Raw genomic sequence first — 26,218 nt, forward strand, 5'->3', positions numbered from 1 at the left:
ATGAAGGAGAACATTTAGTTTAAATGTTAAACAATACATTGTTTAAATGTTTCAAAATGAGCACGTTCTGCTTTTGCATTATTTTAAAATGAAGAAAAGTAATACCTGGTTACATTCATCATTTACTTTTTCCTTACACTTTCACTTACAGAGAATGCAAAGGGTAAGAAATTAGAAGGGAAAATACAGAAAACTGGAAGCCAAACCAGGGAGTTATGTGAAAAATAAAAAAGAAAACAAAATCCCTAATAGAGTAACTCATAATGAATTTCAGCATAAACATTTGCTATATAGGCAAACGCTGAAGATACTGACGGTTTGGTTCAAGACCCTGCAACAAGGCAAATACTGCAATAAAGTGAGTCACGTTAATTTATGGTTTCCCAGTGTAATTCACGAGTTACGTTTTCACTGTACTTAGTCTATTAAGTATTCAATAGCATTACATATAAAAAAAAATAATGCACATGTCTTAATTTAAAAATACTTTGCTGCTAAAAAAGGTAACCATCATCTGAAAATGCAGGTTTGCCACAAACCTTCAATTTGTTAAAAAATACACCACCTGAGAAGCCCAATGAAGTAAAGCACAGCAATGTAAGGTATGTCAATATATTCAATAGTTGAATCAAACCACCTTTTCAAAAGAACATGTAAAATACCTTATGATCATTTTGGTCCTTGATTTCCCTGAAAAACCGAATATCTTTAATCAATCTGGATTTGATATGTTCATCATACATAAATTGGCTAAATATATAGAACTTCTTTTTCAAAAACTGGTAGGTGAAATTGACCTATAAAATTAAAATTGGAAAAAATATAAAAATTAATTTCAAATCAGTACTACTAAATAAAATAATCCATTTATAAAGTCTAATTCATTTTGGACCTGAAATGCTTAAATAAATGAAGTTTTTATTGCCAAAGTTTATAGAACTTTCTAAAAGCTCCTCTTAAATATTTTTATGACACAAAAAAAAGAATTAAAAAATGGAAAAAATATTCACATAATAATATGACTAAGAGCTATAGTGAGAATCATAAACCAGATTTGCCAACACGCTAGGTTTTATGTCATAAACCACACTCAGGAGATTATTACCAATCTGCATGAATGAACTGATACTAAAGTAAAAAACATGGAGCTCTCTGACCTTTCCTAAAGGAAGATAGTAAACATTCAATTATTTACCCATAAATATTTTGAGCACCTCTTATGTGCAAGACAATGTACCTGCTCTCATGCTAGACATTGCCCTTGTCATCATCAAGTGTATCCTAGTGGGAGTGACAGGCATTTTAAGACAAGTATACGTTAAATAAACTAGGAAATCTCAACTGCAATAACCTGTAAAATGATAACTGTAGGTGTTTTGAGAATGGATTAAAAGGCCCTGATCTAGACTTAGAAAACACTGAAAAAGTAGGGTTTAAGCTACGATTAAAGTCAAAACAAGATTAATTCTGACCCACAGATGAAAGCCTTGCATTAATTTCCATCCCCACCACCTTCAAATATTACCAATTATTTTGGCATATATATGCCCATGTTAACTAAAAGTCTTCATCACCCAGTTATAGAAGTGGGTGCTTTCTCAGAACTTTTCTTGCAGCTTTAAACACTGCTTTTTCTTGATCTCCTCAGTTGTAGTAGCTCTTAGAAGATTATTACCCATCTTAATAGTGGGTAAATCTGCCAGTCTCTGATCTTATTGTTTCAGTGCTCAGCTCATCATCACCAGACATCAGGAATTTACATTTATTAGTGTGGTTAACTGATTAACAGCTGTTTCTCCCGCCAGAGTACAATTACAACGAAAGCAAGAAATGTCTGGTTTTCTCATCTCAGCACCCAGCACAGTGCCTGAGACACATAAAATACAGGCATAATTAAATCTGTTACATGAATGGTTGATAGATGAGGTCAAAGAAGAGTTTGATCCTGAAATGAAATCTCTATGCAGATGACTCCTGACTTGAAATCTCTATGCAGATGACTCCTGACTTGAAATCTCAAACTCCATCCATGTCTCATTTTTCTACTGGTAACCACTAACAAAGAGCTCCAACCATGTTACTTATCAGCTCAAATACATCTTCTCCACTATACTAAAAATGGTCCTTTGCCACCTTCCAGTCATGTAACTTTTCCTTATTCCCTTACTCCCAGATATGCCTAATAGTATTGTACTATTTAAACATTCACATTCTTCTTTCCTTAAGGAGAAACCGTGACCTGAAAAGCAGGTAAATTTAAAGATTTCTCTTTTTCCAACAGAGGAAAAACAACATATAAGCTCAAATGATTCAGTCTCTTACATGACTGCCCATATTTAGGAAGATTTGAGGTATTTTTAGCAAATTGCTATTTTTAAGGGTATCAAATAACTAATAAGTAAGTACCCTCCCCCGAAAAAGAGCATGCAAGTGTTAAGTGTTCGTGGCTCAGTCGTGTCTGACTCTCTGCGACCCTATGGACCATAGCCCTCCAGGCTCCTCTGTCCATGGGATTCTCCAGGCAAGAATACTGGAGTGGGTTGCCATTTCCTTCTCAGGGGATCTTCCCAACCCAGGGATCAAACCTGGGTCTTCTGCATTACAGGTAGATTCTTTGCCTGGTGGCAGAGCCACCAGGGACTGATATTAAATAAACTATCAATGATTTGCTTTCAAAAACAACTTTTCAGAGACTATCAGACAATCCACACAGATATAAATATTTATGCTGATGTCTTCAAATCTCCAATGTTATTTATAATGATCTTCTGATGGTAAGACATTCTAAAGTGCCTTTTGAATCACAAAGCTTCCATTTCCATCTTACACAACTTCAGTGCCAGATACTTCAATTACAACAGAAAAATGGAAAATTCAGGTATAATATGAACAGGTAATAATGTGTATTTATCAGAATATTCAATGAAAAAACGATTTTTAAACTTCCAAATTAAACAGCATCAAACATCTGTACAACACCCCCTCCCTGAAGGTTCTTACTGTTGTATTCATGATTCCTGTGCCATGTGTTCGAATTGAATTAGCAATATGCCGAATATTAATAGTGTTCAAATGTTTGTTATTACTTGTTCGTTCAATAAAAATCTGTAATAAAACAAACACAAACCATAGCAAACACTGGTCAGTTAATCTAAGAATTTTAGAACTCTATTTTATTAGAGATAATTGGAAAGTCATTCAAGAAGATAATACAGTCAAAGCAAAGAAATAAACAAGATCTCTAAACAATCATTGTTTCCTTTATTTTACTAACTTTCACTGCTAAGAATCAATTCTTTGCCCCTCAGCCTTTCCTACTATATACCCACCCACAATAAAAAAATTTTTATTTACTCACTTGATTGTTGAGATTATAGAGGTATCGAGATACAAATATATGAATGTTTCTCATAATTTCCAAGACATCCAGGCCCTACAAAACAATCCACATATAAGTTCTATTATCATTAGTTTAAAATAATCAAACTTATCAATAATAATAACTTACTGCTTACATTAAGTCACCCAATATTTTTAAGTTATTTTAAAGAACTACAGAAAACATACAACCAAAGGTTAGAATAGGTTTCTGACACACACAAACAGGACTAACTGCTTGGGGAAATCTGACTGTTATACCTTTTGTGTAGATAGGAAAAGTTAAAACTTCAAAGATCCATGACTCACATCATTTCCCTACCACTTCTGAGAATATTTGTCTTCCCTAGGATTTTCTTCTATATTCTTTTGAAAGTAAATTAACAGCCAGATTCTAAAAGGCAGCCAGAATATGTGGTGATCTCTAAAAGAGTATATACTATTTTTCAGGCACTGTGTAGGGTTCATTACATGGAATTCTCAAAAAGATATTATTCTTCTAAATTCCACAGCTGATCACCCTCTGTTTTTTCAGTCTTTTATCTTTACTGAGGCTTTCAATGGCTAAGTTAAAGATCTCTCTTGGTAAATGACACACTGCACTTGAAAATATGTGGACTACTTTCAAGTACCTTTTGATATTGATTTCTAACATAATTCCACAGTGATAAGAGAACAGACATTGTACCACTTCAGTTACCTTTAGACCATGAAATTTTTACACCTTGTTTTATGTCCCTGGATATGTTCCAGTGTCTCCTGGTTTATAGTCTATGGGAACTTAAATAGAATTTCTATCCTGCTATTGTGTGAAAACTGTATAAATCTTAATTATGTTGAATTGATTCATAGTGTTTTTCAGGTCTACTATATCCTTCTACTTTTCTATTCATTTTATTAATTTTTGAGTCTGATAAAGAAACTCCAACTAAAAATCTTAATTTATCTACTTAAAAAAATAATTGTATAGTGGACTATATGTAACTTTGTACTGTATTTTCTAAGTCTCTTATAAATGTGTTACTATACTTTCATAATTTAAAAAATTTTAAAAAGGAGGAAAAAAATAAATTCCACAGCTGAAGAAAATGAAACTAAGAGAGTTCTGCAAAGTCAAAGTGCTAGAAGAGGCAGAACCCAGGGATTTTAGAAAGTCTAATTCCAAATCTTTATGCTTCTTTTAATTATACTAGACCCTGAATATAAGGACTTCTCAGATGACTCAGTGGTAAAGAATCCTCCTGTCAATGCAGGAGATGCAGGTTTGATTCCAGGGTCAGGAAGATCCCCTGGAGAATGAAATTGCAAGCCACTCCAGTATTCTTGCCTGGAAAATTCCATGGACAGGGGAGCCTGGTGGGCTATAACCCATGGGTTCGTAAAGTGTAGGACACGACTGAGCGGCTGAGCTCACCCATATGTACCTTTAATATACAAGTTACCTAATAAGAATCCTTCCTTCTTTAGTGATTACTGTAATATCTAATGAATGGTATCATGTAAACTATTCCACAACTTTTCTAATTGGGGCTCAAAGTAATATCAAAACACCCCTTTGATTAAGTTTTTATTATAAATTTTCTTGCATTTTAATCTAAAAATTTATTTACTCATTATTTTTCTTCCACTAGGCTACAGGTACATGAGCTAAGACTGTTTCTATTTATTTTTGTATCCCTAAACATACTGAGGGCTTCACAGGAGACTCAGCGGTAAAGAATCTGACTACAAAGCAGTCAATGGGTTCAATCCCTGAGTCAGGAAGACCCCTGGAGAATGAAATGGCAACCCTCTCCAGCAACACCGTGTAGTGTCTAGCAAATTTTTGATAAATATTAATTTTTTAAATAAGTGAATGAAAGGATATACAAACTGATCCTGGAACTGGCCCATATATATGCAGTAAGACGAATGAAAAATTATGATCTTCAAATTTTGGAACTGAATTAATGGATTTTAGTAAATATTACATCTGGATTAGCTTAGAAAGAATTACATGCAAATTAACTGAAAACAAATCTTTGCACTCCTGAGATATAACCATATTGTAAATTAGCTTACTGAATTAATAAAGCTAAATATTTTGCACTCAATTTAAAAACAAATACAATTTTATAAATTTAACCCTTTTTCTAAGATATTAAAGCACATATATTATATCTAGTTTAAAATTCTTAACTGTGACCTTGACTAAACTTGTAAAAGTTCAGCAAAAGTCACCTCACTATCCTACATTTGTTTCTGAAAAGCTATACATAAATTTATGTATGTACCAAAATTTCAACAAAAGTGAAGTATAAACATTTGGAAGCATGTGATAAATTCTTTCATAAAGCAAATCAGCACTAATTTTTTATTCTTCTCAACTATGAGGTTTTTATACATAGCAAATATTTTCACTTTCAACTTTGAAATATAAACACAAACTAAATAAATTTTTTTTAAAAATTGTCTTAAGAGAAATACTATTAAGCTACCATTAGACTATACTAAGAACATTTTATACTATACCTGTTCCAAAGTCTGACTAGGAAGATGGGCCTCTGTCATAACCAATCCGTAACGCTGAGTAGCTAAATTTCTCATTTCACTGTAAGTAGCCCAGTCATGAAGAGCTACTGTCGTTAGATTGTAAAAAGTCTTGTCTAGGTAATGAGTTACATAAGCTTCAAAACAAACAAAAAAATCAAAACTTTTTTTGCTTCATGATAACCGTAGGAAAGGAAGAAAAATGACACTAAAAACAACTTGTCTTTGAACATTAAATTTCTTCTTTTAAAATAAGGTGCTAGGAATGGGACTTTCCTGGTGGTGCAATGGATAAGAATTTGCCCGCCAACACAGAGGACATGGGTTCAATCCGTGGTCAGAAGATTTCACATGCCGTGGAGCAACTAAGCCCGAGCACCACAACTAATGAGGCTGTGCTCTAGAGTCCACAGGCTGCACCTGCTGAGCCATATGCACCGACAGCCTGCGCTTTACAAGAGAAGCCACAACGAGCAGCCCACGCACTACAATGAGAAGTCCCTACTTGTTGCAATTAGAGAAGGCCCACAAACAGCAACAAAGACCCAGTGCAACCAAAAATAATAATAATAAATGATTTAATTAAAAAGATAAGACTGAGAGCCAAAAACTGTTCTTTAAATAATAAAATAAGCTGCTAGGAAAACAAAAATGAAGAAACAAAAAAGAATTCAAGAATAAATGGACTAATACAAAGAAAGATTTTTCTCAAGGTTTCGTTTTTGTAATTTGTTCTTTTAACAGAGCAAACATATATAGAATATGACCCTAAGAAGAAAACCAGAACACTCACCTCGAATGTCAATGAAACGATTGAAAAACCGAATTGGATTCAGAGAGAAAAAAAGGGCCAGGTCTTTCATGCCAACTTTGAAAGGGTTTCTGTCATCCAGCTTTAAATGAGTATGCACAGAAAGTCGCAGGTCCTTCTCGATTTCTTTGCACAACTTGTCCAGCAAATGCTATTCAGAAAAGAACTGATATCTTATAATTTTCAAAATGATATTCCAATTGTATGATTCTTCTAGATGTCCACGTTCTCAATGTGGAGAGCTTTATACTCAGTACAATGATGAAAAAATCTGTCACACTGTCAACCTAAATGTTCCCTGGTAAAATATTGTTTCACTGGGAAAGTGAAATTATTTTGCTATCCATTTTAAATCAATGACTTTTTTTTAACCAGGAAGCAGTCAGATGAGTTCATTAGTATTTTAAGTATAATACCCTTGCAAAAAAAATCAAAAGCTAATGTCTGGTAGTTTCACCACAAGGAACATGAATATAAAACATGAAGCATAAAATTTATATAAACCAGAACAAAGAAGAAAGATCCTGAGAACATACAAGAGAAAAATTTTTAAATGCTTCCATATAAAATTATTAAAAAACCACAAAACTCACTGAGTTAACAGCAGTGAAATTAATCATCTCTTCTGGTGTAACATGGGGTTCCAAATACTGACCAAGACATGTACCTTATTTTCTAAATATGAATATTCAGCATGATAAATTATATTAAAAATCTCAATTTTTATCAACCCTGAGTAAGGTTTATATTGTAAAACTTACTCATTTTTAATTCCTCCCTCCATATAAAAATACTGCTGGCTGAAAATAGTTTTAAAGATAGCAGTGTTTACAACACACACTTCATTAGAACAAGGAGAGATGCATTTAATTGTTACACAAGAAACAGGGTTTATGTTTAAATATAAAAGATTTCAGTCATTAGCTCTCAAAATGAAATTCAACATTGATGGCTGTCTTAACTGTATTACCATGAGCAGCAGACAATATTCAAAGCAATTTTGCATTTGCCGTCTTCTAATGAATAGGACTTCAAATTCAAATATACTACTTACTAAAGTAAAAAAAAAAAAAAAATCCAAATTCCGAATCTGGATTTCTATACAAAAAATTAGGAATTAAAGACCAATTTAGCACAATAGTGACAGTTCCTTTGTTCTAGACAGTGATTTGTAAGTAAGAATCATAAATTTGTGGAAGTCTGCTTCAACCCAAAAAGGTTTTCCAAACACTGCATTCCAAACACATCTTAAGCTTTTCAATCTCAAATGTTACCTCATTTAAAATTTCCATGATTTCCTTGTCATAGCAATCCAGAAGTACTTCATAGGACTCCAAATGCCTTGCATGCATCATGGCAGGCACACAGTCACGTAAAGCACTGAACATGTACTAAAGAAGAAAATCAGAATGTACATGAATCTAGAGAAAATACATCTCTGAATTATATTACAGGAGTTACCTACCTTAAAAGACAAAGCCTCAATCTGAAGGCTGTTTTTCTACACATGACTACCTTACTTTCCTACGAGTTGAATTTTATTCTCTAAAGCATATGCTAATACCAAAAAAAAAAATCACATTAACTAATCCATTTTATCTTAAGCATTCAAATACTTCATTTCCATAAGGAAGTGGAAAGATCTGAATACCTTGCTGACAAATAAGTCAATTATTTTGACACAAACTAAAAGCCAGTGAAATGAGAATGATTAGGAATATGTGAAGAGTTAAGTATATATTCAAATTAATTCATTTGTATTAATATAAAATTTATATGCATAGCACTGTTAAAAAACAGCACCAGTTTTTAAATGGTTTATTAAATGATCTATTTTAAAATTATTTAAAATGGTTTATACAGTAAATTTAAAAAATGCAGAAATAATGTTCTTTACATTATTCTTTTACTTACATGTAGTCTGGCTGCATCAACAGCATTTTCATATACGTCATCTAAATAAATTGGGAAGACAGCTCGATGCCAGTACAGAAAACAACAGTCACACTGTGTCTGGACTCTACAATGTAAAGTAGTAATTAATGGTATCAAAAGTGAAGTAACCTTCCAAAATAATGAAAAGAATGACATTCTATACTGTAAAGGTAAGAGCGGTCTATTCATAACTGTATGCCCTATATCACTTAACCTAAAATGAGCATAGAAAAGTCACAAAATAAATATTTTTCAAATAATGGTAACAAAACAGTCCAATATGTGACACTGTTAGAATTTTATAAATGCATTTTAGTTTTAAAGCATACTTAAAAAAATATAACTTTAAGATAGTTTAAATTTTCAGTATTATTTGATATGACTAGTCTTACAAGACGTGTATCACATGCACCATTTTACCTGTCTCAAAGTTGAAAAGGAGACCTTTCAAGAAACTGTGACCAAAACAGCAACAACAAAAACCAGTGGCACTCAACCTATTTATTATCTTTGCCAAGTGACTATTTCACGCTTTATAGGGCAACAACTTGATCATAAATATAGTGAAGAAAAGTTCAGTATTTCTTCCATGGATAGAAAGTGAAATGCCACTAACTACAAAAATCTGAGCTTCTCAGAATAACAAAAACATTATGCTATAAATATGAGCACTAAATAAAAATTGTGCTGTAATCTTAGTCCCACTGGAAATCAAAATTCAGAAAATCCGTTTTCCCTTCTAAGAAACTCAATGCTTATTTGATAAAAAGAAAACAATAAAGCCACAGGAGTTATACAAATAAGCCTTCCAAAAGTGAATCCATCTTAGTGACTGTCTAACCAACGATGTAACTCAAATTCTGTCCCAAATAAAACTATGGAAGACTATGTGAGATGGCTCTAAGTCTCTCACAAGTAGATGAAGCTTTGTTACAAAGCAGCAACTCTGAGTCCATTAGAGATACCCATCACAATAAGCACAATAGTTCCAGAGTCTGCCAGATGCTCTAAGGGCTATATCACATTTTTCAAGCGAGTTCTTCCAAAAGCTACATCCTTATTACAGAAGACAAGTAAAAGAAATACAAACCCTTGTCAGTCTCATTTTAGTCATGCCACAGAAATTATAAGGAGGAACCAAAGGTCTACCTAGATTATATTCCTTCTACTGCTAGCCTATTTAAAAAAAAAAAGCCCTGATGTTTCCATCACCTGTATCTTTCATTACATTTACATATCCCTACTTACCTTTCTCGGAGTTCACTGATAAGATCCAGTTTCTTCATGACTACTTGAAGTGGAAAGAGCTCTTCATCTTTAAATGTTTTCTATTAGGGAGGGGAAAAGCGCAGAGAAGTTGCACTTGAAGGATAGGTTTCTTAAGTCAGTAAAAAGGGAAGTGTGAAAGCCCAGGTCTCATTTTTACTCTGTAAGCAACAGCTATACACTTACCATTTGTGTGCCCACACTCAGTGCCAAAGAAACAATAAGTCGTCGCTGCTTTGTGCTTGGTCCATTTAGAGTGTTTTCAGCCAAAACTAGAGCAGAGAGCACATCAAGACGCTGTTCACTATATTTTTTGTCAGAAATTACTCTTTTCTTAAAGATAAAAGGAAACAGGACATACCTGCTTTAAATTTGAGGCAGTAACAAAAGACTCATGAGGAAAAATTTTTCAGTTATCTTTTCCATGATTCAACTTAACAGCACTTAAGACAAATACTTTCCCTGTTCACTTCTTTTGATGTCAGATGCTTTATTTCTATAATATTCTTGCTGAGCACCATCAGGAAGAGCAAATTACTAGGTGTACCTCAAAATTACCATATCAATTTAACAAGGAACTAATTTAAGAAAGATACAACATTATTTTAATAATGCACAGTATGTCTTTTTTAGGAGAACTGTGTTAATGCTGGAAATTCAGGCTAAAGATAATCCTGATCACTCTCAGTAAAATCATGGAATATCTTGGAGATTATAACCAAGAATATTGTGGATAAACAGGCTTAACTAGAAAACACAAAACAACAGAAGGGCAAACTAGAAAGATAATATAATTATGCTTTTATACCTTGGCCACAGAAATAGAATTAAGAGCCTGATGCTGAAGGTGCTGTGTTATATGTGAGACTGAATCAGCCACAACCATGCTTCTCCTGTAGAACATATGCTCTATAGCCTAAAAAGAATCAGAAGTGATTCTGTGAGAATCAACTTAAAACTTAAAATATTTAGGCACAATTCTAGAATATCTTTATGACTTTGGGCCTGGTAAGAAAGTTATAAATGAGATGAAAAAAACACTACTATAAAGGGTAAGACTGGTCAATTCAACTGTATTAAAATTACAAATTTCTGTTTATCAAAAGCCACTATAAAGAAAATTAAAAGATAAACTAATGTATGAGAAAATACCTGCCACACACAAGGGATAAGTACTCAGAATACGTAGACACCAAATGAATCAAGCACTTTTTTAAAAAGGCAAACAATTCAACAAATACCTGAACAAAAGACATGAAAATATTTTTCACAAAAGAAAAAGTTAATAATATTTAAAAAGATACTATCATTAATCATCAGGGAAATATTAAATATAAACTCGTCTATAAACACTAATTCAAAAGTACACATGCACACACACACACACACAAAAGGTTGATAATACCAATGTTGGCCAGGCAGGGAACAACAGAAATCTAATATACTGACGGAGGTATGTAAACTGATGTTAACTACTTTGAAAAATAATCTGGCATCATCTTAAAAGCTGATTATATACATAGCATAAAACCCAGCAATCCACTCAGAGGTTTATAACACCTCATAAAAACTTTTGCACAATTACACCAAGAAACATAAATTAATACAAGAATGGCAACATGATTTAAAATAGCAAAAACTGGAAACAATCCAAAAGTCCAACCCTAGGAAGACTACACAGTAATGAAAATTAATGAACTACAGCTACTCACTCCAACATGTTAAGACCAAATAAAAAATTCTGAGTAAAAAGAAACCAAGCCAAAGAATACATGAGACATCACTCCATTAATACAAACTTCAAAAACATTTATAAGTAAACAATGAGTGGTTGGTAAGTTCAGTCATATGCCACTAACTAAAAAGAAACAAGGGAATGATGAAGCTCAGGACAGCAGGTCCTCCAAGAGGGTAGATTAAGATGCAGTCCAGGAAGGACAAGACACGGGGCTTTAAAAACACTGGTAACATTCGCTTTCCTAAATGGGATAATAGGTTTTTAAGTGTTTATTATTTTTAAAGTATGCTTACATATTAAATATAAGATATACATGCATTTATACATATATATACTTCTGTATTTGCATTTCATTAACCATAAATATAACTAATAATACCTTAAAGGAAAAAACGGCTAAAAATCTAAAGACAAGATCTCCAAACTATATTTCCTAAGCATATCTGAAGCCACTATTAACAGAAATTCCCTAGCAAATCTTTAGCTCAGGTTTTACAAAAAGCTACAAGTAGGCTCTCCCACCTATGAGTTTTATTTTTTTACTTAAGAGTATGCTAAGAAACATTTTACCACATTTTCAAAAGCATTCGAATCCCAAGATTACAACACTTCCTCTAAATTATAAAACAGCCTCACGCTGACTAGCCTCATATGCATTTTAATACTTTAACATTTTATGTGTAGTTTTTAAAACTCATGTAACACACTTAGAACTTCCATGAGTAAAACTACTAATATTTTGACTAATCTTTTCATTTTCCTTCTTTTCTCTTGGACTACATGCTAACTTTTAATAAAGTTTAAGTATATTGGCCATTCACAGAAAATTATTCAAGAAATTTCTGTCACTGGTTAGTTCCTTTATCTAACTAAGAGACAAAAACACATTCCCAGAATTTTTTATATTCATAATCAAGAAGTCAAACCTTACCCCCAAAAATCCTACTTTATGCTTGGATCATTTCTCAATTATAATGGCAAGGTAAAATAATCTAAAACTTACCTTGAGAAGTTCAACAAGCCTGCATAATGCTTTAACTGATGTTTTGGTCATTGGCTTTTGCATGGACATGTAGAGATTCATTGTGGTTTTAATAATGGTACTAATACTATATGCATATAAAAAGCCCTATAAAAAAACAACATAAAACATCAATTAAAATCACAATAAAAGGTTTCATTCTTCAAGATTTCATTCTTTATGTGATAATAATTCTTCAACTCACCAATATCTAGTGTTTCTAAAGTGCATTTAAGATTTTGAAATACTCTTTACATGCAGTATTATACATGGTGGTGAAGTTTCAAAGCACCCCTTTAAAGTTATGCAACCTATCACACATTAGAAGGTTAGTCCTCTTGACATTACAGCATATAACTGCAATTAAAGAATATTTCCATTAAAAAAAAACAAAACTTTCAGAGAAACGACTGGGATGTCAGGAAGGTATCTATTCATCCTTATGTTACCTGCCAGACAAGAGGATTAAAGATTCCTATTTGCTGCAGCTTAAGACAAAGGCTGAGGGCTCTAAGGAAGTAGGAATTGAAAACTGAGGAGAAAGAGAGCTGCTCTCTGGCCAGTACAGACGTTCAACAGCACTCCTCAGTTCCAAACCAATCTCCCCTTTCTTTCTTACCCAGACCAACCCCTACCATCCATCTGCTACCATGTCCTCTGCTTGTGTTGCTGCTAATCAACTTTCTCTCCTTCCAGCCCCAAGAACAGGGTCTCTCTTACCCTTCTACTTATAAAGGAAGCCACAAGTCCTGTGAGGATTAAAAAAATTTAGTGCTAATAAATCCGAGGAAACAGTACAGAATACAAAAAAAGAAAAAGGGTATTACTTCTCAAACATATTTTCATTTAGATCCAAAAAGAACACACAGAAACAGAATAATGCAGATTCTTTGGGTTCATAAAGAAGGACCAAAAAGAGATACATGTACAGTTTAGAGATGAACCTAAACTATATTATTGTGAATATATCCAAGGTGCCAGGGCAGTGGCTATATGCCAGTGATTCTCAACCTTTCTCTCCAGCTCCACCCTGAGTAACAGTGGCTGACTAAAGGAATGACACAATGCAGGGAGGGGGAATTTTCTGTGAACCAATAGCAGCTCTATGGTAAGGAGATGAGACACAATTAAAAGGACCAAGAAATGAGAGAGTAGGCAGCTTCCTAAGAGGTGACAATAAGATCAGCGCTTGGGGTATACCCGCAGGAAAGAGTCGCAAGTCTTACCTTGTCAGCTACAGGGCTATTACACCAGACCCTGAACCTACTGCAGCACTGGGAAAAGTTAAAAAGCAGAGACAAGGAACAGGGAAAGTGTAACTCTAAGGCAGGCAGAAAAAGAGGTTTTTTGGGGGGAGAGGTGGGAGGGGACAGAAAGGTCACAAGGTACTATCACCTCATTCCCAAACTAATTAATGGTCATTAGCTTGTGAAGGATATACATGAAGGATGAATTTTAAACATCTAAATGGGGTGGGGGAAGGTCTGGGGTCTGTTTCTGTAAATGGCAGAACAGATAAGTGGGACCAACCTTCCTGTAGAAAACAACCAGAAAATCTGGACAAAACATTTTTTTTTAACTCTTGGAAGGTATCAAAGAGCTATCAAGAAAGTAAGAAACCACAAGGCCATGATAGGGAGAAGACAGAAACCCAGAGACATGAGCTCAGCATATGAGGCTGCTTTCCCATAGAGGCATCTGCCCATTCCAAAAGAGGATAATAAAGACAGAAGCCAGACATATCTTTCAGGATCCCTGAGGATAAAAATAAGAGCTCATGGCCTATCAAGGAGAGGATGGAGTCCTGCTAAATCAACCAGGCTCTGAGTTGGGATTCTTAAAAACTACCCGCAAAAAGTAAGGGTGAACTAGAAAAAAACAGCCATCATACAATTTAGGTCCCGATTTACGATGATCTAAACCCATGACCGGGCTGAGGTAATCTCAGTTACCAGTTGTCCTAGACTAATGCGTATTGGAAGCAAATATTAAATCCTCTCTGGAGGAAGAAAAACAATACCTAGATCTTCAAATTATGTCTATAGTTTTATATACAATTTGTGTTATTACAAATCACCAGGCACACAAAGAGATAAGATATATTCAAAAAACAAACAACAAATAGATAATAGAAATAACTAGCAATTATTGGACATGGGCTTCAAAGTAATTACACTATGTATGCAGAAGGAAATAGAACACAAAATTATTTCAGAAAATTGGAAACTATAAAAAAGAAACAAACTGAAAAGTAATTAAAATTAAGAACTAATAAAAAATTTTTAAAGCCAGTAGATGGGTTTAGTAGTAGGTTAGATGAAAAAATAATTTAAAAAGATAATATAACAGGAACAATACTTAAGGAGTTGATGACTGAGAACTTTCCACAAATTCCACAAGCTTTACAAATCCCAAGTACCAAAAACACATAGAAAACCTCATGTAGGTACATCAAAAAATATTGCTTAAAAACCAAGAAGTATATTTTATAAGCAATCCAACAAAGACATATATTGAAAAAAAACAGCAAAACTGACAGCTGCCTTCTCAACAAAAACAAAGGAAGCCAGAAAACAAAAAATTAAGTTAAATTTTAACAGGTATTCCACAAGTAGAAAGATGAGGGGATTCAAGAAGGATAAAAAGCAACAGAACAGGTAAATATATGGGTAAATCTAAATGAATACTACTAAAAACAATAGCAACAATGCCTTACATGGTTTAAAACATACATAGAATCAAAATACACAACAGGAGCACAGGTGAGAAGGGGTAAATAGAATTAAAAGGGCTTAAGAGCCTTATACTGTCTGGAAAGTGAATTACTCATTTATATTGGAGTTGAATGTTCAATAATGCATCTTAAAATCTCTACAGTAACCACTAAAAGAACAGTAAAATACTGAATGAAAGCAACAGAAGGAAAAATAAAATAAATAAAAATAATTCAAAAGACAGCAAGAAAAGAATATAAACAAATAGAAAGCATTAATCAGGTGCTAATTAAATATGAGTATCAGTATTGACATACATAAGAGTTTCATTGGGGAGAAATACATGTTGCTTAAACATGACCAAGATGATCACAATGGTGTGATCACTCACCTAGAGCCAGACATCCTGGAATGTGAAGTCAAGTGGGCCTTAGAAAGCATCACTACGAACAAAGCTAGTGGAGGTGATGGAATTCCAGTTGAGCTCTTTCAAATCCTGAAAGATGATGCTGTGAAAGTGCTGCACTCAATATGTCAGCACATTTGGAAAACTCAGCAGTGGCCACAGGACTGGAAAAGGTCAGTTTTCATTCCAATCCCAAAGAAAGGCAAAGCCAAAGAATGCTCAAACTACCGCACAATTGCACTCATCTCACACGCTAGTAAAGTAATCCTCAAAATTCTCCAAGCCAAGCTTCAGCAATACGTGAACCGTGAACTTCCAGATGTTCAAGCTAGTTTTAGAAAAGGCAGAGTAACCAGAGATCAAATTGCCAACATCTGCTGGATCATCTAAAAAGCAAGCGAGTTCCAGAAAAACATCTATTTCTGCTTTACTGACTATGCCAAAGCCTTTGACTGTGTGGATCACAATCAACTGTGGGAAATTCTGAAAGAGATGGGAATATCAGAGCACTTGACCTGCCTCTTGGAAACCTATATGCAGGTCAGGAAGCCAACAGTTAGAACTGGACATGGAACAACAGACTGGTTCCAAATAGGAAAAGGAGTACGTCAAGGCTATATATTGTCACCCTGCTTATTTAACTTATATGCAGAGTATATCATGAGAAACGCTGGACTGGAAGAAGCACAAGCTGAAATCAAGATTGCCAGGAGAAATATCAATAACCTCAGATATGCAGATGACACCACCCTTATGGCAGAAAGTGAAGAGGAACTAAAAAGCCTCTTGATGAAAGTGAAAGAGGAGAGTGAAAAAGTTGGCTTAAAGCTCAACATTCAGAAAACTAAGATCATGGCATCTGGTCCCATCACTTCATGGGAAATACATGGGGAAACAGTGGAAACAGCGTCAGACTTTATTTATTTGGGCTCCAAAATCACTGCAGATGGTGACTGCAGCCATGAAATTAAAAGACGCTTACTCCTTGGAAGGAAAGTTATGACCAACCTAGGTAGTGTATTGAAAAGCAGAGACATTATTTGCCAACAAAGGTCTGTCTAGTCAAGGCTATGGTTTTTCCAGTGGTCGTGTATGGATGTGAAAGTTGGACTGTGAAGAAAGCTGAGCGCCAAAGAATTGATGCTTTTGAACTGTGGTGTTGGAGACGACTCTTGAGAGTCCCTTGGACTGCAAGGAGATCCAACCAGTCCATTCTAAAGGAGATCAGTCCTGGGTGTTCTTTGGAAGGACTGATGCTAAAACTGAAACTCCAGTACTTTGGCCACCTCATGCGAAGAGCTGACTCATTGGAAAAGACTCTGATGCTGGGAGGGATTGGGGGCAGGAGGAGAAGGGGACGACAGAGCATGAGATGGTTGGATGGCATGACCGACTTGATGGACAGGAGTTTGGGTGAACTCCAGGAGTTGGTGATGGACAGGGAGGCCTGGCGTACTGCAATTCATGGGGTCGCAAAGAGTTGGACACAACTCAGCAACTGAACTGAACTGAAAGGAGACACACATTAAATAAAGGAGCCAAACAGGTTGAAAATAAAAGGATAGTAACAGATGGACCTTGCGGATAGACCTAATTAAAAGAAAACTGGTACAGCTATGTTACTATCACACAAAAGAGACCTATGACAAAAAGCATTACCAGATATGCTAAAAGGTTTGACTCACCACTAAGCTATAACAATTCTAAATGTTATGTGCCTATTTAGTCTCAAAACACATAAAATGAAAGTTGACGAAGCTACAAAGGATAAATAAAACAAATCTATAACACAGTGGGAGATTCCCACCCAATTATCTCAGTAACTGACAGAATATTCAGACGAAATAATTAAATATGATCCTACTTGATATACATAAAATACAATGACCAACAAAAAGCAAACTACGTTCTTTTTAAGTGTACCATGAAATGTTTGCCAAAGTTGTCCACAGCCCGATCCACAATGCAAATCTGAACAAACTTCAATACTGAAAATATTTTCATACTGGGAGAAATCAATAATACAATGGTAACTAGGAAATCCTCATACATTTGGAAATGAAGAATTCTATTTCAAAACAGTCAAAAGAGCAAAGAAGAAATCACAATGATTTTTTTTAAGTATTCTGAAGTAAAGAATAATAGATACAACACATCAAAACTTATGGGATGCAGCTAAGAAGTCAGGACTTAGAAGGAATGTAGATTTGAATATATTAGATGCATATATTAAAAGCATATATTAGAAAATCTAAACAAGTCACACAGACTTAAACTTACATAACCAAATCAATTTCAGTTTTAAACACAAAAACATATTCTACCCTTCACAGTTCTTTCACAGTGTACCTTCTGCACACTGGATTAACAAATAAATGATCCAAACATTCTAAGAAAGAAGATGCAACTACCTGTATAAAAACATTACATCTACTGGTGAGGTCTTCGGCAAATTTATCCATTCTCTGCTCTTTAGATAAAATAGATTCCATTTTCATCATCCATGAACTCACAAAGACGTAGTAAGACTGTACATCTCTAACAAAGGAAAATATTGAGGTTATTCAGCACAGGAAAGAAAATTTACTTCCATTTCTTCATACTGGCTACAATAAAATATTTCCTGGCAGCAGTCAATTCATCTTTCAGATTTTTTTTTCCAGATTTTCGAAATATACATGTTATACATACACACATAATTTACTTAAGCAACAAATATTCACTGAATGTCTATACAGGCCAGGCACTGTTTTTCAGTACTAAAAACAAAAAACAGCACTAAACAAAATAGACAAAAATCTCTGCTGCCATGAAGCTTACATTCTAGAAAGAAGAGCTGTGCAATAAAGCAATCAGTAACTGAACTCTGAGATGTCAGATATGTGCTACGGAAAAACTACAGCAGGGAAAAGTGACTGGGGCAGCAAGTACAATTTTTAACACAGTGATCAAAGAAGCCTTATTGAAAAAGTGATCGTGAGCCAAGATTTGAAGGAGATAAATAAGTAAACCATGCAAATATTCAACAGATGAGAATTTTAGGAAAGTAAACAACAAATGCAATCATCTCAAAACAGAAGAGTGTGTGCCATGTTCAAGTACTAAAAGAAGTCAGGATGACTGAAGAGCAGAGAGGAGGGGTGAGAACAGAAAAGGAGATCAGAGATACACAGGGGTGAGTGGGTTGGAGGAACAGGTAAAGTGGAGAGTAGAAAGGGATTTGTATAAGGTAAGGACTTCAGTGGAACGCCTCTGAAGTGAAGCTGCTCAGTCGTGTGCAACTCTTTGCAATCCCATGGACTGTAACTTACCAGGCTCCTCCATCCATGGAATTTTCCAGGCAAGAGTACTGGAGTGGGTTGCCATTTCCTTCTCCAGGGGATCTTCCTGACCCAGGGATCGAACCTGAGTCTCCCAGACGCTTTACCTTCTGAGCCACCAAGGAAGCCCCCCTTTAGACTCAACCTTGTTGGTACCAGGGACCATTGTTATGGAAGATGATTTTCCCACAGCCTGGGGGAGCGGGGGTGAATGGTTATGGGATGATGCAAGCACACTGCATTTATTGTGCACTTTATTTCTATTATTATATCAGCTCCACCTCAGGCCATCAAGGCATTAGATCCTGAAGGTTGGGGATACCTGCGAGCGGATTTGAGCAGACTGACCTACTCTAACTCTGAGGAGGATCAGTATCATTTTGGTTGGCATACTGCAAATAAACTATATAGGGGACAATGGCAAAAGCAGGAAAACCACTTAGGAAGTTCCTATGATAATGCAGAGGAAAGGAGATGACAGCTGGAACCACAATGGAAGTATTTAGAATCTGAAAATAAAAGCTAACATTTACTGAATGCTTACTAAATGCCCAATCACTGTTATAAGCACTTTACACAAATTAACTCATTCCATCCTCACATTAACCTTGTGAGGTAACTAACATATTATGATCTCCATTTTACAGAACAGGAAATTGACAAACAGGGAAATTAAGTAATGGGCCCAACATCATACTAGTACTCAGCTGAGCCAGGACTTAAGCCCAAATCTAGGAAACTACTGTCCCAATCAGTAATAAAATTCTACTAAGCAGGTTGCTTATTAACACTACATCACTCTATCAAAGCATATCAAATCACTCAAGATGAGAACTTTCAGGGCACAACTATTTAAGGTATACTACTCTTTTATTTTAAAAACAATAAATTAATTTCAATTAATTCTATGTGTTTTAAGGAGGTGAAACCTCACCATCAAATCTGAGAAAAATTATTTCTGCTGAGCCAGGATTCCATTAAACAAACACCACCAACAGTTGCACTCTGACTCAAATGGTGCTAAAATTTATTATTTGACTCGTGGATCATTTGATTTAAAAGTCTGGAACACAGATAAAGGGCCAAATCCCAGGGCAATGCCTCCACTTTGAGGAGAATGTGATCAAGACTCAAGCAGGACTCCTCTCTCCTGGGCTTTACTTCAGTGTTGTGAATTTGAGGTTTCTTTGGCAGAGTTATGACAATGAAAAAGACACTGCCCCCTTCAGCTCAAAGGAGCTCTGCAATGACTGTGTAGGTATATTTTTGAAACAAAAGAATTTAGAAACATTAAAATGTTATCATATGGGAGGAGGGAATCTTTGAAAGTCAACTTAATCAATTTTTCACTTAAGAAGACTCAGTTCCTACAACACCTTGGACTGACAGTCCTCTGTGTTCTGCCTATGCAGCTCTGGTGTAAGGTCATTACTCCTCAGGGCAGCTTACACAACTCTGCTGCAAAGGCTCAAGAGCAGGCTGGGCACGGGTCTGCCTGGCCTCTCTGACATGTACCTAGCTGTGTGCCCTGGCAACATTCATTTCTCTAAGCCTCATTTTCCTTACCTGAAAATGGGATGAAAATAGTACTTTATAGTAGAGTTAAGGGCTTGCACTCTAGAGGTAAACTCCCAGCTCCGCCACATTAGTTGTTTAAATAACGTCACTCTCTCTGTATCTCAATTTTCTCACTTTTAAAATGGTCATAACAACAGTTATCTACCTCACAGGATTTTCTGATGATTAAAAAAGATGACACATATGAAGTTCCTGGAATATAGTGGCTTATTGAAAGCACAGGGTAAATATTAGTTGTGATTTTACTATTTCCCATATGAGAAGATTGTTACAGGGTTTATGTAAGACTGTGTTTAAATCCTTTAGCAGAAGGCCTACTGCTGCTAAGTCGCTTCAGTCGTATCTGACTCTGTGCGACCCCATAGATGGCAGCTCACCAGGCTCCCCTGTCCCTGGGATTCTCCAGGCAAGAATACTGGAGTGGGTTGCCTAGAACAAGCTTAAAAATGTTGGCAATTACTATTAATATCTGCCATGTTCATCTTTTGGTTCTGACTGAACTTCTGAAGACACAGGAATTAAATCTGTTCCCTATTCAACCTGAACGCCCTCCAAATATTTAAAGAAAATACATCATTCTTCAGATTTCTCTTTTAAAGGTCAAACCAAACCATATAGAGACTTTTCCATTGAGTCTTCAAAGGTCATGGTTCTCAGATCTAACATCCTGATTAGCTTCATCCACGGATGCTGCACTCTGTGGCCCTCTTAAAATGTTGCACCACCAAACACTAATTATGTGACCAGTAAGAATTCAATGCAACTATCAATGCCCCTAGCCTAGACATGGCAACTCATTTCCAAAATTTGGGTATAATTATTAATGTAATCTAAATATAAACTGACATTTTTAGCAATTGTATTGCATTGTTAAAGAACGTTAAGCCTCTGATAACAAAAATATCCAAATCTTTTTTAAGATTATTGCTAATAAATCTGATTCCTGTCTCTCCATCCTACTGAATTCATCTCCGTAATCTAACTCCAAACTTATGTCTTCATCTCTCAACTCTGTCTTAGCATGTATTGGAGAGCCCTGAAGTCTCTGCCCTGAGCAGTCCTGCCTGAATTGAGTTGCTATCACTCTCCGTGCCTTTAACCACAGGACTTGACTTGGGAGTACTAAAAGATGCTTTAGGGGATCTCATACATTCCACACATACCCCTCCTTTCCCACTGTACGGGAGTGATGCAACTTCCCCCTCAATAGTGAAGATCAACAGAAAGTGGGTAGTTTTCCATATTATCATATAACCATGTTACAGATTAAAAACCGTGATCAGTACCAGGCCAGTGGCAAAGTCCCATGACACCTCACTTAAAATCTTCATCTAGGTCAACATAAAATTTTAGCACTATACTCCAGGGAGAATGCAACATACTCCAGTGAGTAAACTTAAATGTTGAGCCAGATGATGAAAACACAGGAGTTCATTATACTGTTTTCTCTATTTTGTGCATATTTGAAATTTTACATAGGAAAAGAAGCTAAAAGATGTAAATATTAGAAGAAACTAGGAGTTAAAAGTATTCTTTTAGGGAACAGGACTAAGGTATAGAGGGCAATTCAGCAGAGGACAATTATTTTTCCCTTTGAACCTTTAGTACTTTTTAACTTCTTAAATACATGCATACATTACTTTCATAAAAATAAAAAAAGGATGGCATCAATCTTGCAAAAATCAACACTGAAGCATGTACACACGATGTTCTTAATTCATCAAATGGCATCTACTGCAGCGACTTCATGTCACACACAAAAAATACGTGATGCACCTGCTAAAAAAGCGTGTGTATGTATACATGAGTGACCGCACATGTATATGTATTTCCATAACACATAATTTGTCCACATCTTAAGCTGAGGTTTATGCCTAAAACATTTAAAACAAGAACACACTCCTAGAAAATAAATATCGGAGAGACTGCCCAGCCTTTTCTCTGGTAATGAGTAACTATGTTTGATCTTATAATTCAAATGCTTTCCATATATTCAGAATCAGTGTAAGAGTTAAAATATAAAATATCTAAGTAGTTTCATTATGGGTACTTATAAAACCTACTTGGTAAGTGACTGCGCTTTCTGCTGTAGGAAAGTATCTCTGTGTATTTTAATGGCCTGAAGACTTTTTTTGTCCAGAAGTTTGGCAGCTGCTGGTATTTTCTGGATCAAAAAATTATCAGGAAACCAAATAATATTAGCAGTTAGAGTGATGGCTGGTACCTGAAACAGGAAATATAATAAAGGGGGAAATCATTAAATGCAGGCTAAATAATGAACTGTTTAATAAGTCTGACAACAGGCAAAGGAAGACAGTTTATTTCAAGAAAAATAATGATAAAAAGATACTCATTAATGTGAAAAAATTATGTTAACATGGCACAGAATCATGGCAAGGCATTCCTGTATCTGGTGTGGAACATGACATTAATTTTATTCTGCCTAAATATTAAACAACATACATATGCATGTGCACACACACTTAAACACACTAATGGATTTTCAGATGAACAAAAATATGTAAAAATTAAACAGAAACTTGAATCGTTATGACCTTTACTTTCACTTTATATTAGTGAAAAAATGCAGAATACATATCCAAGATGGCTGGGCTCTCATGGTCACTGTACTTGATTCTACACAGTATTTAAATTTTCAATTTTGAAATCAGGCGCCACACCATGGAAACAGCAAAGACAGAAAAAAAACATTATTTCATATTTTTCCTACTTCAATAATGGGAATGAATGACAAATAGAAGGAAAAGAAAGAGAAGAGATAAAAGTAGTAATAGGAAGTTAATGTACAGGAAAAGATCCAGAAAAGCACCTACTAATCTGTATTTATATGATGCGGAATTATGGGGTATTTTCATGTACAATGTTACTTATTTTGGACAGCTCAGTTTTTTAAATGAATATTATACTATTAGTTTTATAACTATTATTACAAAAATTATCATTTTTGTAAGCAGGAATAAAACACATTTTAAAATATCTAGTTTTATCCAAAATCTTTTCCATCTATTCAAATTGAAAAAAAACAGAAGTTACAAATTCTTACCTTCTTGCAAATGTCCAATAAAGACTTGTAAAACTTTTTATCAACGGTTCGAAAAATTTGAAAGTGCAATACAAAGAGTCCACAAACTCCCACATACTTGTCTCTCTGATCAATTTCAGAAGGTTCTCCTTATAAAACATGAGAGAAAAACAGAGTATACTTATAGTTCTGCTTTAAAGGAAATGAAAACTTTACAAACAAAAAAAAATGCGTTTTACATTACCAAGTCTGGCTTCTACATTTGCAAAAATTGAGCGAATACTATGTGCAAATTCTTCAGCAAAAGTGCTATTTTTCGACACAGATACTCCTCCATTGAGAGAGTCAAACTGCTGTTCTATACAGGCCTACACAGAAAACGTTTAGAGAAATTTAGACTCTCATAAGTAATATGACTTAATATGCTATGAAACAGAATTAAATATAGTGATAAAATCCTACATTCATCATTTTAATTTTACTAACATTGAGGCTCAAGTTTTTAATCTAATCCAATATCTAAATCTTTTTGAATGGCAAATGTATATATACTTATATATTTGAGCACCAGTTATGTGAAAGGAATAAAATGGAACTGAAAATCTATACTGCTACATGAAGGGACACTGTGGTGCTTGGTGATATACAGAAGGTGTATCTGATGAAGCATGGGAAAGCATGCTTTATTATTTTAATTTACACTTTTAAGAAGAGACTTTATTTTTTCTGGTTACAATTACTCTCCTAGCACTTTATTACATCATGTGTAGAAATGCCTCCTGGAAAAAGAATCAATGAAAAAAATTCTTCTAAAATTAATGGATTTGTAGTTACATTGGTATAAACAAGAGCTGTGATCATTCTGTAAAAACTGTGACCATCTAAAATATAAATTAAAGGTAACCTTGAAATAGATTTTTAAATGGAATATACAGTTGAACCTTGAACAAGTGGGGGTCAAATCACATATAATTTATTGCTAGCCCTCTGTATCCACAGTTCCTCTCCATACTTGGATTCAACCAACTATGGACTGTGTAATAGTATAGTGTTTACTATTGAAAACTATCCATATATAAGTGGACCCGTGCAGTTCAAACCCATGCTGTTCAAGGGTGTACTGTAATGCAACTTCTGGTGAACACTACCAAAGCAGTGCCATCTAACAGAACTTCCTCTGATAATGGAAATGTTTTACATATGTGCTGACTGGTATGACTGTTAGCCACAGCTGACTTTCCCCGCCATTATACTGAGATACCACTGGCATGTAACATACGTAAGTTTAAGGTGTGAGGGCTTCCCTGTGGCTCAGCAGCAAAGAATCTGCCTGCCAATGCAGGAGATGTGAGTTTGATCCCTGAGTCGGGAAGATCCCCTGGAGAAGGACGGCAACCTACTCCAGTATTCTTGCCTGTAGAATCCCATGGACATAGAAGCCTGGAGGGCTACAGTCCATGGGATTGCTAAGAGTCAGACACGACTGAGCACACACACAAGTGTGATAATTATATTACATGTGGCTATTAGCATCTGAAATGTTGCTAGTATGGCAGATGGTGATTTATTTTAATTTAAATAGCTACATGTGGTTAGAGGCTACCTGAATTGTATAGATCCAAATTATACTCCCAGTGTAGGAAGAATTAAAACCGACTTTTAAGAGGCTGTTTCACAAACCTAAAATCTAGAGATTAACAACAAAAAAATGCTTGACACAACTGTTTATATATTAATCCTCAAACAGTTCTATCCTTTTACATAATTAAAAAAAAACTTTATCCCAAATACAACCAGTATATTGTTAATTTCATTAGCTACTAGATACTGACATTATTATATTTTACAACATAATCAATGTTTCAAGCTTAAGCACTTTTAAAGAAAAATACAGTCACAACAATATGTTATAAAAGTACCCCACTACAATTCTGAGCTGGGTCTACTAACAGAAGCCCATTTATTACAGTCTGATATAGCTCTCATACCTGAAATATCATTCCATCAAGTAACTGCCCTTCTAGCTTCAGCAAGAACTTTTCAAATGGCTTTAGCTTTTCTTCCTGAATTCCAAACTTTGAAGGATTGTGATGGACAGATTTCAGTAACCTTGTAGAAAAGGAGGAGAAAGACCTTCAATTTGCCAATAAATTCTTATATTAAAACTATCCCCCAAAATCAAAGTTCTATATTTGTCATCATTTATTTGGCATTACACATTTGAAAATTTGAACAAAAACAATCCTAATATATTTAAATTTCTAATCACATACCTTTTTATATCATCTTCAATTCAGATACCTGGTACTCTCTAGATAAAATTTAGTGAAAACCTAATAGATTGAATAAAATAAAATGCCTTCACTTTAAAAAGTTTGGAATATAAAACAAAATAAAACCAAGCTGAGAATAAATGTTACTTGTATAGAACAAGGAAAATAAACCTGGGTCCTAAAATAGTCAAATTAACATTCACTAC

The 26,218-nt window shown here is 34.8% G+C and overlaps 1 protein-coding gene across 2 annotated transcripts in view; it reads right to left on the reverse strand.

The window, feature by feature from the left end:
• Positions 1–26,218, reverse strand: part of WASHC4 (WASH complex subunit 4) — a 57,355-nt gene that overhangs the window by 17,683 nt on the left and 13,454 nt on the right. The window contains exons 10-25 of one of the 2 annotated variants that reach the window (XM_006056596.4): positions 25,728–25,848; positions 23,984–24,107; positions 23,761–23,888; positions 22,760–22,920; positions 18,210–18,336; positions 12,661–12,786; positions 10,728–10,835; positions 10,106–10,252; positions 9,902–9,981; positions 8,633–8,738; positions 7,993–8,109; positions 6,701–6,869; positions 5,890–6,044; positions 3,359–3,433; positions 3,001–3,105; positions 663–797 (exon numbers count right to left, since the gene is read on the reverse strand). In XM_006056596.4, the coding sequence (XP_006056658.3) occupies positions 663–797; positions 3,001–3,105; positions 3,359–3,433; positions 5,890–6,044; positions 6,701–6,869; positions 7,993–8,109; positions 8,633–8,738; positions 9,902–9,981; positions 10,106–10,252; positions 10,728–10,835; positions 12,661–12,786; positions 18,210–18,336; positions 22,760–22,920; positions 23,761–23,888; positions 23,984–24,107; positions 25,728–25,848 (1,984 nt within the window). The remainder of the gene's footprint in view (positions 1–662; positions 798–3,000; positions 3,106–3,358; positions 3,434–5,889; positions 6,045–6,700; positions 6,870–7,992; positions 8,110–8,632; positions 8,739–9,901; positions 9,982–10,105; positions 10,253–10,727; positions 10,836–12,660; positions 12,787–18,209; positions 18,337–22,759; positions 22,921–23,760; positions 23,889–23,983; positions 24,108–25,727; positions 25,849–26,218) is intronic. The other variant, XM_044941404.2, reaches the window with a different exon arrangement.

Source organism: Bubalus bubalis, chromosome 4 (assembly GCF_019923935.1).
Source record: "Bubalus bubalis isolate 160015118507 breed Murrah chromosome 4, NDDB_SH_1, whole genome shotgun sequence".
NCBI classification, from domain to species: Eukaryota; Metazoa; Chordata; class Mammalia; order Artiodactyla; family Bovidae; genus Bubalus; species Bubalus bubalis.